General features: G+C 41.9%; 2 protein-coding genes across 7 annotated transcripts in view; both read left to right on the plus strand.

Moving 5' to 3' along the window:
- Positions 1-10159, plus strand: part of znf609b (zinc finger protein 609b) — an 86280-nt gene extending 76121 nt beyond the window's left edge. The window contains exons 5-8 of the mRNA XM_075465731.1: positions 1329-3636; positions 3737-4091; positions 4856-5236; positions 6991-10159. Coding sequence (XP_075321846.1) covers positions 1329-3636; positions 3737-4091; positions 4856-5236; positions 6991-7034 — 3088 coding nt within the window. The 3' untranslated portion in view covers positions 7035-10159. The remainder of the gene's footprint in view (positions 1-1328; positions 3637-3736; positions 4092-4855; positions 5237-6990) is intronic.
- A 1013-nt stretch (positions 10160-11172) lies between these two features.
- Positions 11173-25671, plus strand: part of gramd2aa (GRAM domain containing 2Aa) — a 41554-nt gene continuing 27055 nt past the window's right edge. For 2 of the 6 annotated variants that reach the window (XM_075465743.1, XM_075465752.1), the window contains exon 1: positions 11173-11429. In XM_075465743.1, coding sequence (XP_075321858.1) covers positions 11290-11429 — 140 coding nt within the window. In that variant the 5' untranslated portion in view covers positions 11173-11289. Of the gene's footprint in view, positions 11430-15796; positions 16038-22521; positions 22723-25671 lie in introns of those variants that run through there. The other 4 variants (XM_075465781.1, XM_075465790.1, XM_075465761.1 and 1 more) reach the window with 4 other exon arrangements.

The following is a 25671-nucleotide window of genomic DNA, read 5'->3' on the forward strand; positions in this document are numbered from 1 at the left end:
TTGAAATGGGGGGTTGAAGATTAAAGCACTGCTCAGAGAAAAAACGAGATGCTGTATTGCACTAATGTATGACCGTGATGCTCAATATGCAAGGTTTGCATTTGCACAAAGATCATCTTACAGTTTGCAGCAAGGGTACATTATGGACTCGCCATGAATAATTCAGAAATCTTTCAGCAGACTGAATATAAACTTGGGTTTGTAATGAGTCTAAATTCTTGTACCACTGTCAGACTACGGATGTATTTACATCCCCTGCTGGGGCTGAAATTGTTTGGAGAGACTTGTAGAGGAAGCTGTGAGTCATACCAGCCCTGTGTCTGACTTTGTCACAGACTCCTAACCTTCACTGCTGTGTAGAAAGATAATTAGATTACTGTTATGGAGAGATAAGGCCAAACTGCTATTCTAGGTACTTGAATGACTAAATGTTTTGATTTAAAAAAAAAAAAAAAAAAAAAAAAGAGCTAGAATGTTCATTGCTGTCTTTTCAAAAACTGTTTACATGACTCTAATTTTGAAAGCCATCTCCCTGACATAAAATATCAGATTGGTAGTTTATAAAAGGACAGAGACTGTTTTTGATATGATGGTTATTGTTTTTGCGACAGTGTTGGAACTCAATAGAGAACTAAACCTGTCTGTATGTTCATCATTAGCCTTACTGTTATTATTTAATTTCTGAATTTCCTCTGAGAGGAAGTGGAATTGTGGATTACAGTAAAAACAAATAACCTTATATTTCGAGATCTCCAATGAAAATACAAACCTTTCTTCATCATACAAACTTGAGAGGTTGGCTCAGAAAGTAGCCAAAAATCTGGCATGTTATTAGGGTTGACCTATAAAAATGAGTTCTTCAGAAGTATTGCTGAAAGGCCTTCATAGATAATTACTGCTGCCAAAAAAAAACCTGATACTATTCCCTTTATAATCAAAAGTTTTGGTTCTTTGTGCTTAGCTAGTGATGAATAATGAGGGCAACATGGTTTGCATTGCAGAACTAATGATGTCACATTTTGATTACACACTCGTCTCAGTTACACAAAAACAATTTATTGCACCACTGATTAGATTTATTGGTCACATTCTTAACTGTTGATGACTGTCCTTAAAACCAGTATTATATTTACTTTGATTAAATGCTTTAAATTTGTTATTTGTTGGATTATTGTTATTCAGTTTCAACACATATTTAGATTCAATCAATCAAAATCAGAATTTTCATCAAAGTGATTTAGTACATGAACAGCCACATACTGGAGTGAAATTAACCATTTGTACAGTTACATGACTAACTGCTACATGTATTTCCAACACTCCTGCAGGTTTTGTGAATCGCCTACAAGTGATCTGGAAATGAGAAATGGTCGTGGTCGAGGTAAGCGAATGAGACCGAACAGCAACACCCCTATCAACGAGAACAGCAACTCATCGGACAACAAGGGCGCCACAAACAACAAGACACGTGCCGCCTCGAATAGCAAGGGCCGGAGGGGCAGCCAGACGCCATCAGAGCGCCGCACCCCACCAAACAGCAACACAGAGGACATCAAGGCCAGTCCATCCTCAGCTGGAAAACGCAAGACCAAACCAGCCTCAGACATGGAGCCTAATTCCAGCTCAGAGGACACCAAAGGCAACAAACGCATGAGGACAAATTCCAACAGTGGAGGTGTTGGACCCACTGGTCTCCCTATCCCTTCAGTGAAGACTGAGCCATTACCTTCTCCCCTTGATCGCAGCTGCCCCTCTCCAGTTCTTATTGAGTGTCCACACCCTGGCTGCAACAAGAAGTACAAGCACATCAATGGTCTCAAGTACCACCAAGCCCGTGCCCACAACGATGATGACATAAAGTTGGACTTGGATGCAGACAGTGAATATGGAGAAGATTCAACTCTCCACCCTGAACCAGGAAACTGTAATGGAGCATCTATCTCCCAGAAAGGGTGCTTATCTCCAGCACGTTCGATTACTCCAAAAGGGAGGAACTTCGATGCTCAAAGTCCTTCCCCATCTCCTGGCAAGTTTGGTTCAAAACAAAGTAAAAAGAAAATTGCTGAAACGGATCAAGAGGCGGGAGGTACACCAATGGATGGCTGCGAGGATGGGCCATGCCTTACTGATGAGGCCAGTAACGATGGTTTAGATGATAAAAGGGGATCAGATAAGTCTAAAAAGGCTAGCACTGGCACAAAGGCAGACAAATTGGCCCAGAAAAATTTGAAGTCACCACGTCCCATTGGCCCTGGTCCCACAGCATCCCAGCAATTGTATTCCTTTCCTCCAGGGAACCCAAATTCCTCCCCGGGGCTTACCCCAATGATACAAGGAATCCCCAAGAGTCCCCAAATGAAAGGCACACAGCCTAAACCCCCTGCCATTGGAGATCCTGCTTCAAGTAACTCCAAAGACAAGAAGAAGAAAGACAAAAAGAAAAAAGATGGTGGGAAGGATGCTGACAGCCCTAAGCCTCCAGGAAAAGGAGGGAAACCAGAGGAGGGAAAGCTACCCTACTCTGAGCCTTGTGATCAAGGGAATAAGGGGGATGGCCTGCTCAATGGTTCATCAGATTCTCATCAGAGTCGCTTGGCCAGCATGAAAGCTGAGGCTGACAAGATTTACAGCTTTTCTGACAACGCCCCAAGTCCATCCATTGGTGTTGCCAGTCGAATAGATGGCACAGGGATGCCACAGCCTCTCACACCACTTCATGTGGTAAACCAAAATGGTGCTGACAACTCTTCCGTCAAAACCAATAGCCCAGCATATTCAGACATTTCAGATGCTGGTGAGGATGGTGAAGGGAAACTAGAAGGAGTCAAAGTCAGGACAGAGGACCAAGCCATCAGGGAAAGTGTCAAAAAAGCGCTCTTTCCAAACCAGACACCCAACAAAGATTCCCCATACTATGCTGGTTATGAGACGTACTACTCACCCAATTATGTAAACCCTAGCCCCAGCGGGCCAAATCAAGGTGCACCAGTGGCTGAAGGTCAGGCTAAGATGAAAAGGGATGAAGAACCGGACCCAGGTGAAGAAAAAGTGAAGGTTGAAATTCATGAAGATCGCAAACCGGACAGCAATGTTCCTGGCCAGCAGCAACAGCAACCTTCAGTCATCCAACAGCGATCAAACATGTACATGCAGCCTCTGTACTACAACCAGTATGCTTATGTCCCTCCTTATGCATACAGCCCTGATCAAGCCTACCACAACCACTTGATGAATACCAACCCAGCCTACCGGCAACAGTATGAGGAGCGGCAGCGACAGATGGCTGAACAGCATCGCGCTGCTGAAAAGAAATCCGACGTGGTCATGAAAGAGCGAGAAGCTGCCATGAAGGAGGAGTGGAAACAAAAGAGCCCAATGCTGCCAAGCCTCTCCAAAGCCCCGAGTCAGTCGGACCTTGGAAAGATGCCGCAGCCCCCAAGCAAATCCAGGGACTCTCCCTCGGAGCCATCCTCCAAGTCTATTGGAAGCATAAAGGGGGAGGATCCAAAGTCCCAGCAAGCTGAGGGACTAAAGATGAAACTGACTGAAGGGGGTCACCATGTAAAGGAAGAGTCCATGCAAGCACTGGAGTCCAGAGGTCCTGCTGGGATGGAGCAGGCAATGTGGTACAGACAGGTAAATACCAATCTGTATAAGGAATAATGGTGTTCAAATGTCTGCTTGTAAATATGTTGCGAGAATGTTTAGTGCTGACTTTCTTTGTTTTCCTGAGCAGTACCCTGAGAGCCAGAAGCTCCAAGCAGAGGATGAACACCAGCAACAACAGCTTCGAAGGAAAGATGAAAGGGAACGGGAACGTAAATTAAAAGAAGAAAGGCCAAGGCCAAAGGACAGTCAAAGTGGACCCAAGGAGGATGGCAAAGAGGGTAGTGATCCCAGAATGCCTTCAGAAGACCATCGAGCCCTGAGCAAAGACTCTCGTTCTAATCCCCACTTGCAGTTCACGTCACCACTAGCACAGCACCAAGGCTACATGCCCTACATGCATGGTTACCCCTATGGACAAGGCTATGACCCCAACCACCCGGGATACAGGGGCATGCCCTCAGTCATGATGCAGAATTACCCAGGTATGACATGGATGTAATCCAAATACAAGTTGATAAATGCGATTTGAAATAGTTGAGACAGGTTCTAAGTGTTAGTTGAGTATAGTTTGGCCATTTAGTTTAATCATTGGTCCAAGTGGTTGCTGAGGTTTTTCTTTATTAGGTTTATGCTAGATTCACATGGATTCACACATAATTCACACATAATTCAATTATTGACCTTTACTATGTTTTACGGTACATACGCTGGTAAACATGGCTTCAAGAGCGTAATGTCTTTGCTTTTTGTTTGCATAGCAGTTTGAAAACACAATGGTTATAAAGATTTCTGAGTGTCCTAGTTGGAAGTTTTTATGAAGATTTGTACTCTAAAAGGTTTGAATTATCTGCATAAAATGGGGCCATTTATAGCACATTTTATGTTGTTTGAAAGCAGCATGGAATTATGGGGGGGTGGGGCTGGGGGGGGGGGGGTATCATAATTAGTTGTATTGTTCAAGTTTGTAACGGTGGATCTGGGTAGGACCATTGCATGTAGAGAATGGTATATCCTGGGTAAAGTGGCACTTCTTTATCTGCTTCAGACATATTTAAGGGGTTGGCAGAATTGTATGCTCATACAAATACTTATTGGATTGGTTGAATTTGTGATAAATCACAAAATTCTGGAGGGTCCTATGAATCGAGCCCAAATAATATAGTAGTATAGTTTAGTATAGTAGTAAATTACATAAACATACTTTTTTTTTTTTTTTTTTTTTTTCTTTTTTTTATATCGCTCTCAGGTTCTTATCTACCTGGAGGTTATCCATTTTCTCCATATGGGAGTAAAATAGCTGGAGGTGACGAAGGCAGCGAGAAATCTCGCGCTAGCCCTACGGTCACTAAAACGGCTACGGACTCCAAAGCCCTGGATATCCTGCATCAGCACGCCAGCCAGTACAAGAGCAAGTCGCCCACAGTGGGTGACAAACCGCCCCACGACAGGGAGAGGGAGCAGGACCGAGGAGGTGCTGGAGACAGAGACCGGGAAAGGGAGCGCGAGAGGGACCGGGAAAGGGATGTGGACCGGCCGCGCTCCTCACCCTCCCAGCGCATCATGCCCTCCCACCACCACCTGGGATACCCCCTGCTCTCAGGACAATATGACCTGTCCTACGCCACAGGTCAGTCAGTCCTGCACTTCTGTTCATGAATACTAAACGAAAAAGATCTTTCAATAAGTGCACAGTTCATAATACCTAACCAACTGTTATTGGGCTTTTAAATCATGGCAGATGGCCGATAAGTCTTATAAATAATGAACTACACGAGGAATTATCACTGATGGACATTTCCCAGCTCTCCAAAGGGCTCCTTATTTCTGCGGCAGATGTTTGCAAAAGAGTGTCGCTGAAACAAAACCGAAGCCTACCGAGTGTTTATCAAACCAGACAAATGCAGCTGGCTGAAAGATGTAAACCGAGCTCACGCTGTAAGTGTACGTAAAATAGCAGTGGGTGTGTAAAACTGGGGGTCTCTTTGTCCTAGGTGGAAGTGCAAAAATCACCCTGCTGTACTCTCTCATTACATTTATGTTGTGGACTGGGAAAGGCAGCAAACTACAAAGAAACCAAGTCATGTCTGTACAAAGCCCTCGTTTCCCTGCTGTAGTCTAACACGATATGCAGTGCAGCTTTTAGCCCCTCAGCTCATCCATCCTAAGTAGGTCCTCTGAGGACAAGTGGATCACAGTGCTGATAATGGAGACATTGAATGAGCCTGCCAAGTCAGAAAACCTCTGTGGGCTGCACTGACATCTAGTGGCAGCTCTTTTAAATTGCAGTCAATCTGAAATATAAATCTGATTTCAGCTGAAAGTGTGAAAGATAAAACTTAATCCAGTCTAAACGCTTGAGTTCTGCTTTTTATGGGGCTTTTAATGTTGAGTCGGTTAGTTTAATGTCGGTTGTGGAAATATTAAACTGAAAGATGTTACTATCCCGGTGTCCTTTTGTTTTTATAATAAGTGACTGTGGGCTAAGTAATAGAAATCAATAAATAAAAACGATAAATGACAGAAACACCTCTCTAAAGCCTCCTAAAAAGACTTTCAGCAAAAAATTTGATTACCTGAACAGAATTTAAGGCAACCTAATTTCAGTTTTGTTTCATTTCAAATGGACACTAAATTCAGATTGTGCCAGATGAAAATGCCACCTTTGAAAACACATGTGAACAGACTTTGCAGCCTTGGCTAATCTACCAATTTTCTTATTATGGCTTTTGAGAAATGGCCCTAAAACAAGCTGAAAGAATCACGGTAACACAAAAAGCACCAGAACAGAGAGGAGCACAGACACAACAACACACAAAAGTCAAACTTAAAAATGATTAGAAAAGAAAATGCATTGACGGATTACTCAAAAACAGACTATATATAGAAGCTGACAGTAAAACAGCCATAAACACCAAAAGAAGGCAACACTTGTTTGCTGTGATGAGCAGCGTGTCACAGTTTTTTACTCTGTGCGCCTTCCTTTAGTTTAAGACACTGTGTTTTGTGGGTAAAGTTTCCCAAACCTGTGGGCCTACTAAAGAAGAAGAGAACAGCGATTAAGTCTGAATAAGTAAAGTAATCCACCCAAACTAAAGCTAATGTAAACTAAATGTTCTCGGCTCCTTACAGATCAGTTGAATGTTTTTATACCATTTTATCACTGTGGTGTAGTCGTTTATGTGAACTGCTTTTTTAAAGTCGAGGTTGTTGGGGAATCTGACGTAGTCGGGTGTATACATTAAAATGCAACTTTTGAAGCGTGTAAACGAATAACATCCCTCCACAAATCCTGAAGAAAGCTGTTTCTTTTTGTTTATTCTGGTAATGAAGATGAGTAAGTAATCTGTTGATTAAGAAGTCTTTCCTTTGTGTCTCTCACAGGGAAACCCGACCGTCACACCTCAACCCTGCAAAGATTCATGTGACTGGCTCACATGTGAACAAGATCTCCTGGTTGTTACCTTTTAGACATCAGTTGAATGGTGTTTCTATCTTTATTTTTTTGTTCCTCTGCCCCAAGGCAAGGCAGACTGTTGTTGTTTTGTTTTTTCCTTCCCCTCGTAAAAGACCCCAAACTCTCCAGCCGTGGACTGTAACAGGACTGATAGCAACCCAGGTTCAAAGCCATCTCTCTGCCCCGTCACGCAGAGGAAACACCCACCCGCTGATTATCTAGTCTTTGCACTGTCAACAAACGCAATGCAAAAAGAGACTATTGGACTGCCAGAACAGCTTTTGTTGGGTTTTTTTGTTTCCTTTTTTTGTCAGACTGCATCGTCGTTTGGTTGTTTTTGGTCACGCAGAAAGAAATTGGCCGGGGATTTTGGAGAAGCCGGGTGGCTGATGGGGGAAGAGGAGTCAAACTAAACTAAAGACTGGCTGATCGTATGCCGTGAGACAACAGTATATCCTTAACTTGATAAATGTTTGGCTATATTTCGTGGGGAGAGGGAATATGGCAACAGCTGCTTTCTTCAGAGACTAAAAAGCCTGAGACTGAAGTTTTTCCATCTTCCATCGTCATCAGTTTCCATCTTCTTTGAACCCTCACGTCTTGTTTCAGGGATGATGTCGTCATGTTTTGCGAAGGGACCGCACACACCTCAAAGGAGAATAAACACTATTCATGTTTTCTTTTGTCAGTAACGCTCGACTTCTCTTTCATATCATCGTGTTCATCTTTTGAATGTGTCTGATGCTGGTTTGGTCCCGTTTTTCCGGTTACATCTGTCTTTGCGCTCAAACAGTGAAGCCACATCAGCAAGCGATAAGTTCACGGGGGGCATTGTCGTTGTCGCATCGGGCAACATGTGCGGGTTTTGGTGTTTTCCTCTGATTGTGCTTCTTTCACTTTGATTGTTTCCTGTAAACAATGTGAAATTTCACCCATGTATTTTTCTGCTGTAATATAGACTTTTATCTTTACCTTTTATGTGCATAAATGTTTATATTTACCCAAGCATGCAACTGTTTGAAAAACTGTTAAATAGCTTTCAGCCTTCACAGCATTTACCATTTTGTGCTCGGATCATTACAATTGCTGCAGTCCCTGGACGTCTTCTGTGCTTTTTTTCTTTGCTGCGTAGCTTTTGCTTGTCTTGCCTCTAATTTTTCTGTCTCCTTTTTTTTTCTTAATTTACTTGATCGCAAGCTTGGTTCGCATCTCCATTCATCCCAATATGCTGTGTGCACTCAGACCGGCTGTGTCCGCAGTACTGAACCACAGATTCAGTCAGATGGTGATAAATCAGTGTGATATTTAGGCCACTGTTCACTGGCAGTACTTCTCTCAGCGCTTCGATTGCTCATGTGGCTTCACCATAACACAGAGTCACCTCAGACTGTTTTTATTTGAATCAGCAACTAGCTCTTTTGTCTTTTTTTTTTTTTTTTTTCATTGAGATGTTGCCTGTGCAGTAACGTCGCTCACCGGCACATTAAATCCACAGTAAGTGCATGTGATGACCCGGCTGTTGCAATTACAAAACAAATATCAACCAGTCGGATGTCGACAGCTGAATCTAAATTAAAAGGAAGTGCGAGCCAGTGAAAATGTAACATGAAGCAACCTGAACATGAAAAAACGAGTGTAATGGGACCTCGAATCGTGCACGCATGACTGAAGTAGGAAGAGTTAAAGTTGCCCGACGAGCTGAGAAAGCAGCACATCGCTCCAGGCTGTCCTCTGGATCTCAAACAGGTGGTCCCTCCCTGTAAATTCACAGTCTGGTAAACTTTTAAGTCGACACAAAAAGCCTCTGTCAGCACGGCCTGTTCGACCAGAGGCCCATCTTGGCTTTAAATTACAGCTCTCTTATACCTCAGGGGTTGTAAGTGAAATTCTATCCACATGCTATTCGCATTGATTTCAGCGGGTTTCTCTTAGTGGGCAAAAAAACAGAAAAAAACAGAAAAAAAAAAAAAGAAGCACATTTTCTGCTCTGGGCTGGATGTGTTGTGGGGGTTCATTCAGGATAAGGCACTGTTGAGGGTTAAACCATGCTGTTGTAGGCTGTGACCAGTCTTAATGTTCCTCTAAAGCATTGTAATGACAGTAGAATATTGACCATGTTGTCATTAAATTTGATTTTCACCATTTTGGTTTTTCCAAACACTTTAATGTTCCCATCGTTGTAGATTTTTTTTCTTTTTGTCACCGACTCCCTGCGCCGCCGGTTAGTCTCTCGTTTGACACCCTCTGAAGCTGGAAGTTAGCTGTTCTCCGGGACGCTCTGCGTCAGCAAGAAACTGGAGCTCTTCACTTCGAGGTTCGAGGTGAACGCGTTGCCAGTTTCACGTCCCATGAAAGTTTTTAAGATGGTATATATTTTGACTTTGTGCGCATTTTAAAGAAGAATGGCTGACTCGAATAAGCTGAATGTGGTGGTGTGTGACTTGTACTTAATCTGTAAGGGTAATCTAGGCAGCTGTGATGTTGTCATTAAAGTCAGTGGGTTTTAGTACCAGCAGACTGCATACAGTACATATAGTTTTATCAGACAATGGTTGTGACAAGTGCATTTGTTCTCTCTCTGAGAGTAGTAATGTTATCTCAGTAGTAAACAAAGCCCAGTGAAAATCATTTATTCTAAAGTGTATGAAAAGCCAGAAAAGTAATGTTTGCTATCAACATATTGGAAAGTGCTTGGCTCTTGTATTTTGCAGGACTGTATTTGTTTCATGGTGAAGAGTATATTTATTGGCCAGCAGTTGTCTCAATTGGTGCCTAGTCGAACATTCTTCTGTGAAAACACAGAGACACTTGCTCGTTTGTCCTTTCCTAACTCACCTCCTGTCACGCACCTCCTCCCCTCCACCCCCCTCCACCCGCACCCCCCCTCCAAAGCGCCAGTGCCGGTGCTTGCAAGGATGTTTACAATGTCTTCATTTTTCTTTCTGTGTGAGAAATTCAGAACTCTTCTCCCTCTCCTCTGTTCTCTTTCCCTTCAGGAGTTTGTGTAAAGTGTACATTACCATGGTTCTTTTTTATACAATACTCTGTAACTTGCCTTTGTAAATTTGGGCTGGAAAAAAAAAATAAATCTTTTTATGAGACAATCTGTCCTGCGAACTGCTGAATGACCTCGGCTCAAGAAGACGCTGGATCCCGAGTGGCTTTATAACAGTTTCAGGCGGCTTCCTGGTTTATTTGTGCAGCTGTAATCTTCCCATTCGTGCAACATTCAACCTTGAAAGTCGGGTCACGATGGAGGAAGGATTTCAGTTTTTCTTTGAGGGTTAACAGCTGGCTTATTTATTTTTAATATGTAAAACTAATTTTTTATGTCATCATCATAAACAGAAAGCCTCTTTTTTTTTTTTTTTTTGGTGGGTGGGGGGGTGTTACACCCGAGGCTGCACAGTGTATTGTTGCATGTGGCCACAGGAGAGCAGTGTCTCTAAAGAGGCCACAGTCGGGATCAAATGTCCAGCTTTAGCACCTGAGAAGGACTGGTTCAAAGCAGAAAACTCACCATATACCACCACACAAATGATGCTGCTGTTGCACATCTTTATCAAAATGCAACAGCAGGTATTCTTGGTTAGGTCTAAGATGAGATTCTCAAATCAGTCGTGTAAATATGTGGCACAGCAGCCTTAAATGTGAGGCTTTGCTCCGTGATTTTTTTTATCTTAAATTAAAACAGCGTTTTTTTAAGATCAGATTTTTTACTTGTAAAAACAGTTAGAAACTAAAAGGATCCATAATCTCAGCAGAAGGCTGTCAACAGTTTGGTCTCTTGACGTTCTCTCTGTTCCAACTTTATCTGCGTCTGTTGTGGCATTCACTTGCATCGGGCATTTGGGATATTTTTAACTGCCCCTGATGCCCCTGAACTGCTGTGTGCATTAGCATAATGCAACATCGGTGGCAGGGAGTGATTACGCCGGGGATGATTTTGTTGAGTGTAAATGTGAAATCTGATTATCCTCTGTGCTCTCAGCTCGGCAGAGGGAGGAGGGCCGGGGGGGGGGGGCAGGCAGAGACAGCGAGGCTGGCTGGAGGAGAGATTCAGAGGGTGGGAGGGGTTACGATACCAATGTGCTGAGCCAATGGCTTTTCCACAGAGCAGCTGGCTGGCATCAGGACGGGACAGGCCGCTCGCAGGAAGGATACCTTGAGGACGGCTCTTACCCCGCTCGCTGTAGGACACTGAGGGTGACTTCCAGGAGGTGTTCATGGGATGCACTATCTACGCAGCCAGCCCTAAGGCCCTCCCTGCCGACGAGGCCCCAGGCCAGGACAGATACTACCAGCTTCCCCACTACCGCCACCCTCATGGTAACTGCAGTCAGAGGATAGCAGCCTGCAGAGTCAGGTCAGTGAACACTGCACAGGAAGTGCACAGAGAGTCGTTAAAGGATGCTTAAACTGGACCAGAGGGGATGCTGACCGTGCAATTCGAGACCACGTCCATCATGTCTTTTTAAAATGACAAATTACTGAGATCAAAGAATTAATAATGAGAAGAGGGAAGGTTGAGTGGCAGTTTTTTTTTTTTTTTTTTTGCATTAGCAGCAGGACTAGAAGCAGTTTGCGCTTTCAGTTTTTATTTCTGGCTGTCGTGTGAGACGAGAGACAACAGATACTTGTAAAAGTGGAAAGAGGGGGGATTAAATCAACACTGCAAAGGTGGGGCGTGCTGGGCGGCATCTGCCATCTGTGAGCCTCAGCTTCTATGGCAGCGGTTCCTGATTTAAAGCCTGTCTGCGTTTTCATTTGCATTTTAAATATTTCTTTAAACTTGCAGCAGAAAATCTGATGGCGAAAACTGATGGGGGGGTAAAAGGACCTGTACTCAGGAACCTTTGCATGTTTTCACACTGTTGGGACTGTGGCTTGTCTCCTCAGTCATCATAAAGAGGATTTTTTTTAAATATACAGTACAGACCAAAAGTTTGGACACACCTTCTCATTCAATGAGTTTCCTTTCTTTTCATGACTATTGACATTGTAGATTCACACTGAAGGCATCAAAACTATGAATTAACACATGTGGAAATATGTACTTAACAAAAAAGTGTGAAACAACTGAAAATAGGCCTTATATTCTAGTTTCTTCAAAGTAGCCACCTTGTGCTGTGATTACTGCTTTGCACACACTCTGCATTCTCTTGATGAGCTTCAAGAGGTAGTCACCTGAAACGGTTTTCACTTTACAGGTGTGCCCTGTCAGGTTTAATAAGTGGGATTTCTTGCCTTATAAATGGGGCTGGGACCATCAGTTGTGTTGTGCACAAGTCAGGTGGATACACAGCTGATAGTCTTACTGAATAGACTGTTAGAATTTGTATTATGGCAAGAAAAAAGCAGCTAAGTAAAGAAAAACGAGTGTCCATCATTACTTTAAGAAATGAAGGTCAGTCAGTCCAAAAAATTGGGAAAACTTTGAAAGTGTGCCAAAGTGCAGTCGCAAAAACCATCAAGCGCTACAAAGAAACTGGCTCACATGAGGACCGCCCCAGGAAAGGAAGACCAAGAGTCACCTCTGCTGCGGAGGACAGGTTCATCCGAGTCACCAGCCTCAGAAATCGCAGGTTAACAGCAGCTCAGATTAGAGACCATGTCAATGCCACATAAGAGTTCTAGCAGCAGACATATCTCTAGAACAACTGTTAAGAGGAGACTGTGTGAATTAGGCCTTCATGGTAGAATAGCTGCTAGCAAACCACTGCTAAGGACAGGCAACAAGCAGAAGAGACTTGTTTGGGCTAAAGAACACAAGGAATGGACATTAGACCAGTGGAAATCTGTGCTTTGGTCTTTGGTTCCAACCACTGTGTCTTTGTGCGATGCAGAAAAGGTGAACGGATGGACTCTACATGCCTGGTTCCCACCGTGAAGCATGGAGGAGGAGGTGTGATGGTGTGGGGGTGCTTTGCTGGTGACACTGTTGGGGATTTATTCAAAATTGAAGGCATACTGAACCAGCATGGCTACCACAGCATCTTGCAGTGGCATGCTATTCCATCCGGTTTGCGTTTCGTTGGACCATCATTTATTTTCCAACAGGACAATGACCCCAAACACACCTCCAGGCTGTGTAAGGGCTGTTTGACCAAGAAGGAGAGTGATGGGGTGCTGCGTCAGATGACCTGGCCTCCACAGTCACCGGACCTGAACCCAATCGAGATGGTTTGGGGTGAGCTGGACCGCAGAGTGAAGGCAAAAGGGCCAACAAGTGCTAAGCATCTCTGGGAACTCCTTCAAGACTGTTGGAAGACTATTTCAGGTGACTACCTCTTGAAGCTCATCAAGAGAATGCCAAGAGTGTGCGAAACAGTAATCACAGAAAAGGTGTCTAATTTGAAGAACCTAGAATATAAGACATATTTTCAGTTGTTTCACACTTTTTTGTTAAGAATATATTTCCACATGTGTTAATTCATAGTTTTGATGCCTTCAGTGTGAATCTACAATCTTCATAGTCATGAAAATAAAGAAAACTCTTTGAATGAGAAGGTGTGTCCAAACTTTTGGTCTGTACTGTATACTAATAAAGTAATTGTTGTTAATCATGAGGTTCTGACACCCGTCGCATACAATCCTGTTTCAATAACAGTTGGGACAAATGCAACCATTTTGAAATCATTTAAAGCCCGTTTTAAAGGAAAACAGTACAAGGCTGACGTATCAAATGCTGAAACGGTTGTTTTCCCCCTTCCTAACGGTTTTAGGCCTCCTTTGTGGTGTTTCTGATTCCGTGTTTCACCCTTTGAATGTTTCTTGGTGGGTGACGGTTCAGGGGAACAGTCCAAAGGTCGTAAAACTCAGCTCATTACTTTTTTTTAAGCGCTTTTCCTTGAACTTGTTGGAAAAGGCAATTCAATTCAATTCAAAATTGATTTATATAGCACATCAAAACAACCTCAGCTGATTAAAGTGCTTCACAATAGCAACTGCAATGGGATTAAAAAAGAGAATCCAACCAAACTCAGACTAAACTGTGCTGTGTTCTGTAGTGCTGAAACTACAGCTGCATTTCATCTAATATGTTCCGAAAATGTTGTTTTAGAGCCTGTATTATACACATATCGTAACATATTTTCAAAAAACTACTTCACTGTGAAGGTTGATCATCCACAAAAGGAAATAAAACCCCATAAAAGTGGAAAACAAGGCTGCTCACACTCACTGGAATGCTTTCAGCTCATTTCAGTCTGTTCAAAACCTTGCTCAGCAAAAGAAAAAAAAAAAAGAAGACCATGCTCCAGGACACCTGGACCGGAGGTGGGTCACTTTAGCAGCCCGAGCCATGGGGTCTTTGAGTGCTCTGCACAAGTTTGTTAATATATTACCAGAAAAAAACAAGTAATAGGTTCAGTGATTTATTGAAACGTGTGCAAACATAAATGGAAATAAAGCAGATGAGTTCAAAACAGAGTTTTTAGATTTAAAACGAGCTTGAAGGTCAGTATCTGGTCTGAACTCATTTATTCTCCAGCACAGCCTGAACCATCTTACATGAGCTTTCTGTCCTTTCTTTAAGGAGTCTTCAGGAATAGTTCTCCAGGCTTCTTGAAGGACATCCCAAAGCTCTTCTTTGGATGTCGGCTGCCTTTTGTTCTGCTCTCCGTTAACATGATCCCACACTGCTTCAGTAATGTTGAGCTCCGGGCTCTGGGGAGGATTCATCCCTCCATGACACCTGTTGCCACTGATTTTCAGTCTTATGTCATTTGGCACAGCTCAGCCTTTTCTCCCTGTTTCCCTTCCTTAAGAACAGCTTCTTGACAGCCACCCTCCCATGGAGCCCATTTCTGATGAGGCTTCAGTGAACAGTAGATGGATCAGCTGATGGTCCTGTCAGGTTTTTTTTCCCTCCTATTTAAGGACCTCACTTTCACAAACTACTCTTGCTATAGCTTTTTTTTTTTTTTTTTTTAAGACCTGACACTTCTTTTGTCCCCCAAGAACACACTGCACGTCATGCTGAGATATGAAAAGTTTTTGACGGATAACTCTTTAGAAATCACCTCGTTAGTGCAAAAACAATATTTCACGTCTGTCAAACTGTTGCCTTTGACATTTTTCAGCAACGTAGCTAAGAATAAACGTGAACAAATGATGTCTTTGTGACAGGCTGCTGGTAAGAAAGTGCCTAAAGATACAGTTGGGTTCTTTCCGAAGTTATCTGTTGTCTGCAGACACAACATAAGCTCATCCCTTGAGTTAGGAGCCTTCTTTCATGCTTGAATAAAAAGGCTCAGTGTTAAGTGGCTTGACCAATGGGGAAATAAATCCCTCTTGGAAGTGAAATATTAAGAAATAAAGGGTGGTTTAAGACTTTTCCTTTATTTATAACTGGGATTGTTACTTAAAAAGAGACATCAACATATTATCGGTCAATTCCTTAAATGGATAAACTGATCAATTATTAACAGCAGAAAAGAGACGGCCATAATGTTTCAGGGTTGAGATTTTGTTATTTTGGGCTTCTTTTAAAACATACATGTAGACCTCGTGGGGGAAAAGTGAGAAAATTAGTCATTTGTGGATTTTTGAAGACTGTAAAACTAGTTAAAACTAACCACTAATAGTCAAACTGCAATTAAATTTGTTTGCAGCCATAATTTCAGCGCTCACTGCAAAGGCACACGGTGTAGTCAGTTTGTTGTTGTGGGCGTCTGTGGGGAAAAAATAGCCACCCTTTAATCCCCAGCCCACACTTGGCTAATAGGTAAGCTCAACCCACCTCTCCAGAGTCAGAGGACGCAGCAGCTCCGTCACTCTGTCCGCTCTGCTTGTAATTATTCAAGGAGCAACGGAGTTTGCTTTATTTATTTATTTTATTTTTACGACCGTTTTTTGCCTGTTACACACGTTAAATCATTTGACCGAGACATGCGGCAGAGGTCTAAGGAGTTCAGCGACGCTTTCAGTCGACAACGAAACGGAAAAAGTCGCGACCGCTAGAGAGCTACAGGTAGGAGACGTTAGTCAAATCAAGCTAGCGGAAGTAGTAGCTGCACTTCCGGCTAGGCTTTCAAAAATAAAACTAGTCGTAACTAAGACTATGGAAATATGTTTAGAAAATATTGTTTTTTGCGTGGGTATTGACATAGTAATGTGTAGCTTATAACAAATATTAAGTTTGCATATTACATGTTTTAATGATACGGAGAAAAAGGTTGTGTAATGCTTGTTTTGTAACAAATTTCAATAGAAAATGGAAGTGATATGTGATATGGGGACAGCTGCTAGATTTTTGTGACACCTATCATTAACCAGTTTCACAACATACACCATTTAATGGAAATGTAATCCGTGTTTTTTTGCTTTTATTTTGAAGAGTAATGTTTTTCCGGATCTTCTCGACACAAACTTTACGTCATTTCTCTCGTATATATTTAATAGTAAACCACGGAGTTTATTTGAAAAGACAAATGCAGAGAGATTTCAGCAATAAAACTTGTCTGCTGTTTATTGAAGTAATTCGAAGAGCTAAACGTGATTATTTTTTTCTTAGTGTTGGGTTTTGATATTCAACAGAGTGCAAAATGGAACCTGAAACCTTTGGTTTGGTGTCTTTTCCTCTCTTTAAGGGTTAAAAAAAACACTAAAACTAAATTGAGCAGGTATCTTCTGAATCTCAATCTGTGATTGTACAGTTTAGTTGCCGTGCAGACAACACTTTTTCCTCTTCTACTTTTCTACTTCTGCTGCATTCCCTGTAAACTGTAAACTCTGGTGTTCCACTTCATCCTCTGATAGATGCATATTTGGAGCATTGTGCTGACTTAAAACACACCTCTGCCATCAAAGGCTGTTCTGCGGTACTTGCACAATGGGGAGGTTATTTCTGGAAGCCTCAAGCGGTGCAGATAAACTATCTCTCAGTCCAAACCCTGGACCGTCTGTGTCTGTGAAATACCAGAAGGCCAAATAATGTTACAATGCAACAACGGGGAAAAGAGAAAATGCAGAGATGACTGTTACTAGGGGATAAAGGAGAAGTATAACATTGCCAAGAGATGCTACAAAGTTGTAAAAATGATTTTGGTGACATTAAAAATTTTGCTTTCTGTTTGGGAGTTTCATTTAAAGAATTCCTTGGTTCTTGGTGAGTATTTGTTTTAGTTTGCTTCCTGCAGTGGTGCTCAGAGCAACATTAAACAAGTTCCACTGTCATTATCCCGACAGTTTGACTGTATGGAAATAATTTGGATCAAACGGGCTACACTGGACGTGTTGAAATAGGATAGTAACACAACACTTATTCAGTAAGGGACAAAAGTCAAATCAGCTGTTGAGGCCGATTTGCATTTCTAAAACAACTTGGTAGCGTATGGGGTGCAGGGAAATGAGCGTCTGGGGGCGAGGAGAGTCCAACCATTCTTCAGCAACTATCTCGGTGACAAACGACCTTAACGAGATTACCGTTTATTGGATTGTGGGATGTCTTGTGACAGTGCAAAATGTTGGCCTCCAGAGACAAAGGAGGACACGATGGAGGAGAGACGAAAGGGGGAAAGCCTTCTTGATAAATAAATAGATACCTATTTAAGCTGGAAAAATGTACTGCCAACCATTCGTTTATTAGTCATTCATCCATGGTTTATGCCAGCATCTGGTCACCATTGAACAGCTTACTTGAGATTATTACTTCAAGCAGTGGATGCAGAAGAATGGCCATCACAGGCAGCCATTACTTTGTGAAATTTCACAAGCAGGCTAATCCTTGAAATCTCTGTTTTTAACAAGTAGGAGCAGATTGTTGTTGTTTTTTTTAAATTCCCATGAAGGAACCTTTTGAGTTAACTTCAGGATCCATCGGCAAAACTATAAATGAGGCTGTTTGTCGATAAATACTGCGATGGGGCTCATCAGTGTGCATGTTGTTTGCTTTTTGCTTTATGCTTGGGTTCTCACTCCTTATTTAGAAACTTGTTAGGCTGGTATAATCTGTCTTGGTCTTGACCTCCTGGTAATGAGAACAGTTGAATTTAAGTTGGGATTTTGTGTGAGGTCAGTTACCTACTAACCAGAGTGTTGATTATATCTGATAACCGAGAGAAAAACCGTGGCTTCTGGCTTAAAACGTCTACATGGCCAAACTTATGCTGATGCTTTATCAGGGTTTAGGAAACGTTTGTAAGCAAACATTTTGAGAATGACTTCACTGAAGAGTCAAAGTCTATTTTCTGAGACTTCAGATAAGGACACAGTCAGACATCTGAACATCTCACACTGATGTTTAATTATTTCTCTTCTATTTAACCTTAAAAATAGGACGACCAATCATGTTGATTTTTTTTTTTTTGACAGGATAGTTTTTCATACTTAAATTAGCAAAAATGCAACAAGAGCTCCCTTTTGCTTGGCCAAGGCTTTTCTCCAAACCCTTAAGCTCAGATTAAGGTGAAAGGGCCCTACGATTCCCAACCTTATCTATTACAATAGGCCTTTCACTTCCCATTCAATCCTCTGTGACCAAAGATAACAAGTCAGATCTAACCTCCAGCATCAGAAATCCCCTGTTGTTTGAATGGGTCAGCGGCTGACGTAAAGCTTCTGGCCAATTAGAGATAATACACTGGAAACTGCATGCAGGTGCCTATTTCCATCAGCACCTGTAATTATCCCAGAGCAGGTGGTAACGACTTTGCCTCTCCCGGAGGACAGGACGGCACATGGTAGACATGTGCTTCTGTGCTTACTTGAGGGAAAATAATTAATGTGCAGGTAAGAGAAGTAAACGGTAGATTATTTAAAACTTTAAAAGCTTCTTTTTTTTTTCTCAAGCAGAAACATTTTAATGGCAGCACAACAAGCTTTTAAATGATGAAAGCTGCTCTTTTTCTTGATTAGGAAGACTCTGTAATTGCTCACTCAAGGTACTCGCCCCCCAGGATTTACCAAATGTTAAAAGTGAAGATAAACAAATAGGATTGTAAAATGGAAAGTGTCTGATAATAATCTTCAAGCCCGCAAAAAAAAGTTGCAACGGTTATGTCAAAACAGTAGATAAAATGTGGAGATTGATAAGTAAACCGGTGCTTAATGCACAGCTCTGGACAGGATTCGGATATAAATATCTTATAGATTCCAGTTTGTTCACGTTTACAATGTGTTCTCCACATACTCCAAAATAACTTCTAATGTTCCACAAGATTTCAGATTATTTTTTTTTTCACTTTGAAGATACTTAAACTTCCCACCAACTAGTTTCGAAATGAAGAAACCTTTCGAATAAGAGGCGAAACGTCTTCAGGAATCAAGAAGTCCAGTTGCCCTAATTCAAGCTCTTTGGATTATCATGGAGAGGATCTGGAGGTGTATTTACAGAGAGGAGGATGTCTGGTTTGAAAACCTCCAGGGTTGCATCTCTGCTTTTTGAAGATGTTGTTTTATTTGCCGTGATCTTCAGTTCCTTCATATCACTGGAGCGGTTTGCAGCCGGGATGAAAGTCGGCCCTTCCGAGTTTGAGGCTGTTGTTTTCAACTGGAAAAAGACGACGCCCTCTCTCTCGGTTGGGGATGAGTCTCTTCCTCAAGCGCAGGAGTTTAAGTATCTCGGAATCTTGTTCGTGAGTGACGACAAGTTGGAGTTGAGCAGAAAGGCAAAGCTTTCGATTCACCGGTTCATCTTTGTTCTAACCCTCACTGATGGTGGTGAGATCTGGGTAGTAACCAAACGAATGAGATTGTGGATACAAGCGTGGGGTTTCCTTCGGAGGGTGGCTGGTCTCAGCCTTAGAGATGGGGCCATCAAAAGGGAGCTCAGAATAGAGCCGCTGCTCAAGAGGAGTTAGCTGAGGTGGTGAGTCAGGCATCTGGTAAGGATGCCTCCTTGTCGTTTCCCTTTAGAGATTTGCTCGGGGCAGATCCAGAACATGCTGGATCGATCGTATATCTTTTCTAGTGTGGGAATATCTTGGGATCCCCCAGGAGGAGCTGGAGAGTGTCATTGGTGAGAGGGATGTCTGGGTTCCTCTCCTGGATCTGCCTCTGTAACCTAACCCTGGATAAACAGAAGATAATGGATGGATAAGTGAATGGACACACTTCCAGAGCCGAATCATCAGGCTACATGGCATGAGTTTCTATTTTAATGCGGATGACATCCAGTTCTATTTATCTATGAAGTCAAAGGAAAATAATGATTTTCTGAAGTTAAAAGCTTGTCCTGGAGACATAAGGGCCATGTCATTATTTTTGGCCTTAAAAGCCTCAGAGGTTCATTATCCAGCCACATAGTTACTCTGAATGGCATTACCTTGGTTTCCACTGCTACTGTGAGGAGCCTTGGAGTCATTTTTGGCAAGAAATAGTCATTTAATGTTCCTGTTGAACAGGTATCGGAGCGGCCTACTTTCACCAAGTCCAAATCTTGCTCGATGCTTTTGTCTGATCTTGGCTGGACTATTGTAGCTGGGTGTCCAAATAAACACCTTAAGATCTTTTTATTAGTCCAAAGTGCTGCAGCCGAGGTACAAACTAGTACCATCAAGAGAGATCATGTCTCCTCTTATAGGCTCTCAACACTGGCTCCCAATAAAATCTAGAGTAGAATTTGAAATCCCTATCACTTAGAAAGCCCTTAAAGGCCAAACACTATTCAATCTCCTTGTTACCTAATACGCCACAAGAACTCTTGCTTTTAGAGTGCAGGCTTACTTGTGGTTTCCAGAGTTTTTTCAGGGCTTTAATGGGAAGTAGAGCTCTTAGTTACCATGATCTTCTGTAGAACCAGCTCACAGTCTGGTCATGGGACACCAACACCCTCTCTGTTATTAAGCCTAAAGTTTAAAACTGATACCATTAGTTAGATAAACAGGAAAATGGTTGAATAGAAGCAGGGTTGCCAGCCAGTGGTATAGTGTACAGTATACCCCTAAACCTCTTATTTTTTTAATCGATAATGAAGTATTCCCACTTTTAAATCTCCTCTAAGGATGTTAATAATACTCAGTATTGTGCTGCAAGTCCATTTTTAGTTTCAGCAAAAATAAAATAATCCAAATTTGTAAAGTGAAATTTAAAAAGCAACTTTTTTGTAAAGAAGAAGACAGAAAACTGGATACGTTTCGCTCCCCAAAGTCAGGACTTCATGGAGCCGCCACTTAGCAATTACAGCAGGTCTTAGGGTATGTCTTTATGAGCTTCATTCTTCAAAGCAAAACTACTCCGTCTCCTTAAATTCGGATGGGTTCTGATGGTGTTCGGCAGTCTTTGAGACATGCCGTAGATTTTCAGTCGGTGTTGCTTCAGCAGCAAGGTTAAGGTCATTGTCCTGTTGGGAGGTGAACCACCATGATGGTGGTTCATCTCCCAATGAATGCTATGATGCTATGGGGATGAAAATCACCCCCATAGCATGATGCGGCCACCACCATGCTTCAGTGTGGGGATGGTGTTGGGTTTGCACCAGAAGTTTCTATGATGGGCAAGAAGTTCTAATTTAGACCTTCTTTCATATGCTCGGTGAGTTTCCCCGCATGCCTTTTGGCAAACTCTTAATGCGCCATCCTGTTTTTTTTTCTGTAATCAGGGACTTTTTTTCTGGACACTCTTTCCTGTAAAGCCCAGCTCTGTGGAGTGTACGGCTTATACTGGTCATATGGACAGAAACATCTGTGGGTTTCAGGGTTATCTTTGGTCTCTTTGTTCCCGCTCTGCCTGCTGCCCTGGTTTCCTGCTCTGTGAGTTTTGGTAGACAACCAGGTTTGTAGTGATGCCATACTCTTTCCATTTTGTAATGATGGATTTAATGCTCAGTGGTATTTTAAAAGTTTGATTTTTTTTTTTTTTTCATAACCACTGTAACCTGACCTGTTTGGAGAGCTCCTTGGTCTCTGTCTGCTTGCTTGGTGGTGCCTCTCGATGAGTGGTGTTGCAGACTCTGTAGCCTTTCAAAACAGGTGTATGTATACTGAGATTGTGTGACTGCACACAGGTGGAACTTATTTAACTAATCTAGTGACTTCTGAAGGTAACTGATAGCACCAGATCTTATTTAGGGACCAAGGATGTTAATTCATGTGCATGCACAACTTCTCTTTTTTTTTTTATTTCTCGAAATATATAACTATATATGTTTTTCTTTTAACATAAATCCCCCCAAAATCCATTGAAATTACGGGCTGTAACACACACACACACACACACACACACACACACACACACACAAATAGGAAAAAGGCCAAGGAGGTGTAGCCTTTTGCAGGCCACTGTATCTTAATTATAGACAGCTTTTTCCACCAATAGAGAGGGTCAGAGCCGGTAGGGTGATGTCCTCTTACGATGGTGACTGGAGCTCTATAGAAGACAAACACTTGGGCACAGGCGCCTGATTAATGATGCAAGTGGAGCAACTGCATACCAATTATTGTGAGTGGGCGGAGGGGCGGGGGGCAAACTTAGGGTTTTGGTCTCCCAGTTTTTACCCTTGAAGGAATAAATGAACCATCAGACGGTGCAGCACCCCCAGTCAGTTACATCTTCGAGGTCTTTATTAGTTATCATCTGATCTCTTTCAGTGACTTGCTCAAAAGTAATAAGACCTGATAATAATTATTCAGTTCTGGACCACCCTCCTTGGTTGGTTCAGCCCAGCCTGCTTTGGGTATCACAGTTCATCAGTCCGCACAGGGACCGACTGTTCACAGGTAAGAAATGTGTCATGTAGTTTATGTGGGATCACTGACTGACAACAGACTTTTTAATAAACGGACTAACTTACACAAAGCGAACACGGTTCCAGTCAAAGTAGAAATGAACAAAAAAGTTTAACTGAACTTTGGAGACGCGCAGAGCGATGCGCCACTCAACTGCGCCAACTTTCCCAGCCCTTCATCCTCATGTCAGCTCGCTTTTGTGGACTCGCACAGATGAGACTGTAGTGCAGGAACCGAACCCGAGTCGGAACTTTTAAGTGTTGTGTGTATTGCTGACAGTGAATTGTTTAAACCAGAGGATACAACTTTGCGCAATTCCTCGGAGCAGCGAACAGCTCCGTGTCCTCCGGGAGAAACGCACACGCGTGTAGGTGTCTGAGCAAGTTCTGTCTTTCTAAAACTTAACATCTTGTTGGATTAGTTGGATGTGCTTATGCACCGTTATGTATAATCTAAATCCTCTCCTTGTCTTCGCTCAGAAGATTCGATAAAATCTTTTCTGCGGGATCCACCGAACGATGGAGTTTTCTGTCTGTTTGATTTCAGGAAATTGTAAACAGTAGAAAGTACAAGGCAGGAAATGGCTTAATGGCTTCTTTCTTTTCTTTTTTTTTTTAAGGCAGTAACTAGTCATCTGCTTGTTTCCTTCACTACATCCAGGAGAACAGTACAGCAGAGAAACAGGGAGACTAAAGAGCTCAGGATAACTGAAGTAGTTAAGAAATACAAAGACCATATCATATGATGTTAAAACTGAGTTTAGCCATGTTGGAATATTATTGTGAAAGGAGAACATTTTTTCTTGTGCGGGGGATTTATGCTACCTGTACATGAACTATGTTAGATTCACTGGGATGAAAACAGAATTATTACATTATTACATTATTATTATTAATTACACGTGTACATTGTGGTTTTTGACCCTTTAAAGTCTTACAGAGCAGTTTCTGTGCTACTAAGAAGAGCTACCTCTAGAATTCGTGTATAATTAACAAGTGGGGTTGGAATTCAACAGTTTTCATAGCCCATGCCGTACCTTCATATTGTTGCTAAGACCTGTTCAGTTTAGGAGAAGAGCTATGATGGGGATGGTCTTCGATTACTGTGGCCAGGTGTATGGTGTGGTACAGGAGAGGACTTTCTATTGATGCTAGGGTCAGAAATGTGGTGTGTGGGGTTTTTTGGCTTGAGGTCTAACAATATTTAACCAACTTCAATTATCCAAATCACTTTGTGGTGTGCTGTGAAGTTATTTATTTATACGAGTGAACATGAAGGTGGTGTGGTAGTCTGCATCCTAGAACCGTTTTAAGATTTGTAATGATATCAGACATCACATTCTACCGCTTGTTATTTACCAATGTGCCCGTCATACACAGTCCCAGATGTGTTCTTTTTCATAATCACCCTCAGTCTAACTAATCCAGGCAAACTAATGTTAGTGGCTGGTTTTCAAGACATGAGCTGTGAGCTCATAGTTAGCAGCTACCTGCTAGCTACTATCCACCCCCACCGAACCCTGCCAAAATAAATGGATAGACTGTTAAATTCATTAGATAGAAGTAATAGATGGATAGTAATATAGCTAAAAATAATAAGACGATTAAAATATTTACTGCAAGTAAAGCTAAATAAAAGAACTGTTAGCAAAACGTTACAGATGAAAGGTGCTGTAAATATTTTGAGATAACTGAAATGGGAAACCTTCACAATCTTAAATATAACTGTAATAGAACAACAGTTGAATAATGATTAACTATAACAGTTGTCTTAAAGATAATGGTTATGGTTAACCTTGAGATCATGGATAAATAACTTGTTTGCTAAAATGAAGCTAATGGGTGAATAGCTGTTAGCTAAAAGCAGGGGCCGGGAGTAAAAATTTCAATAAAATGTAAATAAAAACAATTGAAACACTAATTGTTTTTCTTTTTTGTTGTCATTAGCTACTGTTATGTATGAGTTGGATGGTGAAAAGGTTGTGCTTTTTAGCCAATTTTGTTGGTTTAATGTCCGAAGCAAAACTGTTGATGATAAACAGAGGTTAGAAATCATGGGTAAACACTAAAACAGTTTATTAGGAGATAAGTTAAGTTGAAAGACAGCACAAACAAACTGGGTAAAGCTGAAATATTTCAAATGGATCCACTTGTTTACTGCTTCACGGATGAAATGAGATTAGAGGCATTACAGAGTTCATTGAATACCTAGCAGTGGTTAAGGGGTACTCGAGCTCATCAGGACTCTGACAAGTATGTGCTATTTGTTTGATAAAAGGTTTATCCCAATCTGGATCACTCCCTATGTTTTCCTATGCTTCTGCGCTCCCATTGCAGATGGAGATTGCAAGGCTTGTTTTCCCTCTCACTACAAACCATTTGCTGCCATTCATTTTGAGCTGCATGCAACACAACTTCAACAAGCCCTTAAAATTACCTGAGCCACACAATCCATCACAGTAAACATTAAAGCTTGGATTTGGTTCTCTTTTCATTTCAGCAGATTCCCTCAGCGAGTTTCGGTTGATTGTTTATTAGTGTCTGATTCATGCTGTGCTCCACTTAGAAATCACTGCCCATGAGAAGATATTTGTTCGAGCACCTCATCTTTAACAATTTATGGTTATAAGCACAGTTTTCTTCTTTCTTATTCTATTAAAGTGCTGAGAGGCAATTTCAAGAGACATTTGGTGCTGAAATGTCTGAAGTCTTTTCTAAAATATTTTAGTCGGCTCACAGCAGCACATCAGGTCAGCCATCTGCACAACCTCTGAGGTGCTTTACTTCTTTGCAGACATCTGCGTGAGAGTACACACTGACCCCATTTACAAAAGCACAGGAGCTTTATTTTGCTTGGTAGATATTTTTGAACGTTGCGCAAACAAGCTGAATCAGACTTTGAATGCTGCATCACGGCACTGTTGATTTTTAGGACAGAGTT

The sequence above is a fragment of the Odontesthes bonariensis genome, chromosome 1, assembly GCF_027942865.1.
Source record: "Odontesthes bonariensis isolate fOdoBon6 chromosome 1, fOdoBon6.hap1, whole genome shotgun sequence".
NCBI classification, from domain to species: Eukaryota; Metazoa; Chordata; class Actinopteri; order Atheriniformes; family Atherinopsidae; genus Odontesthes; species Odontesthes bonariensis.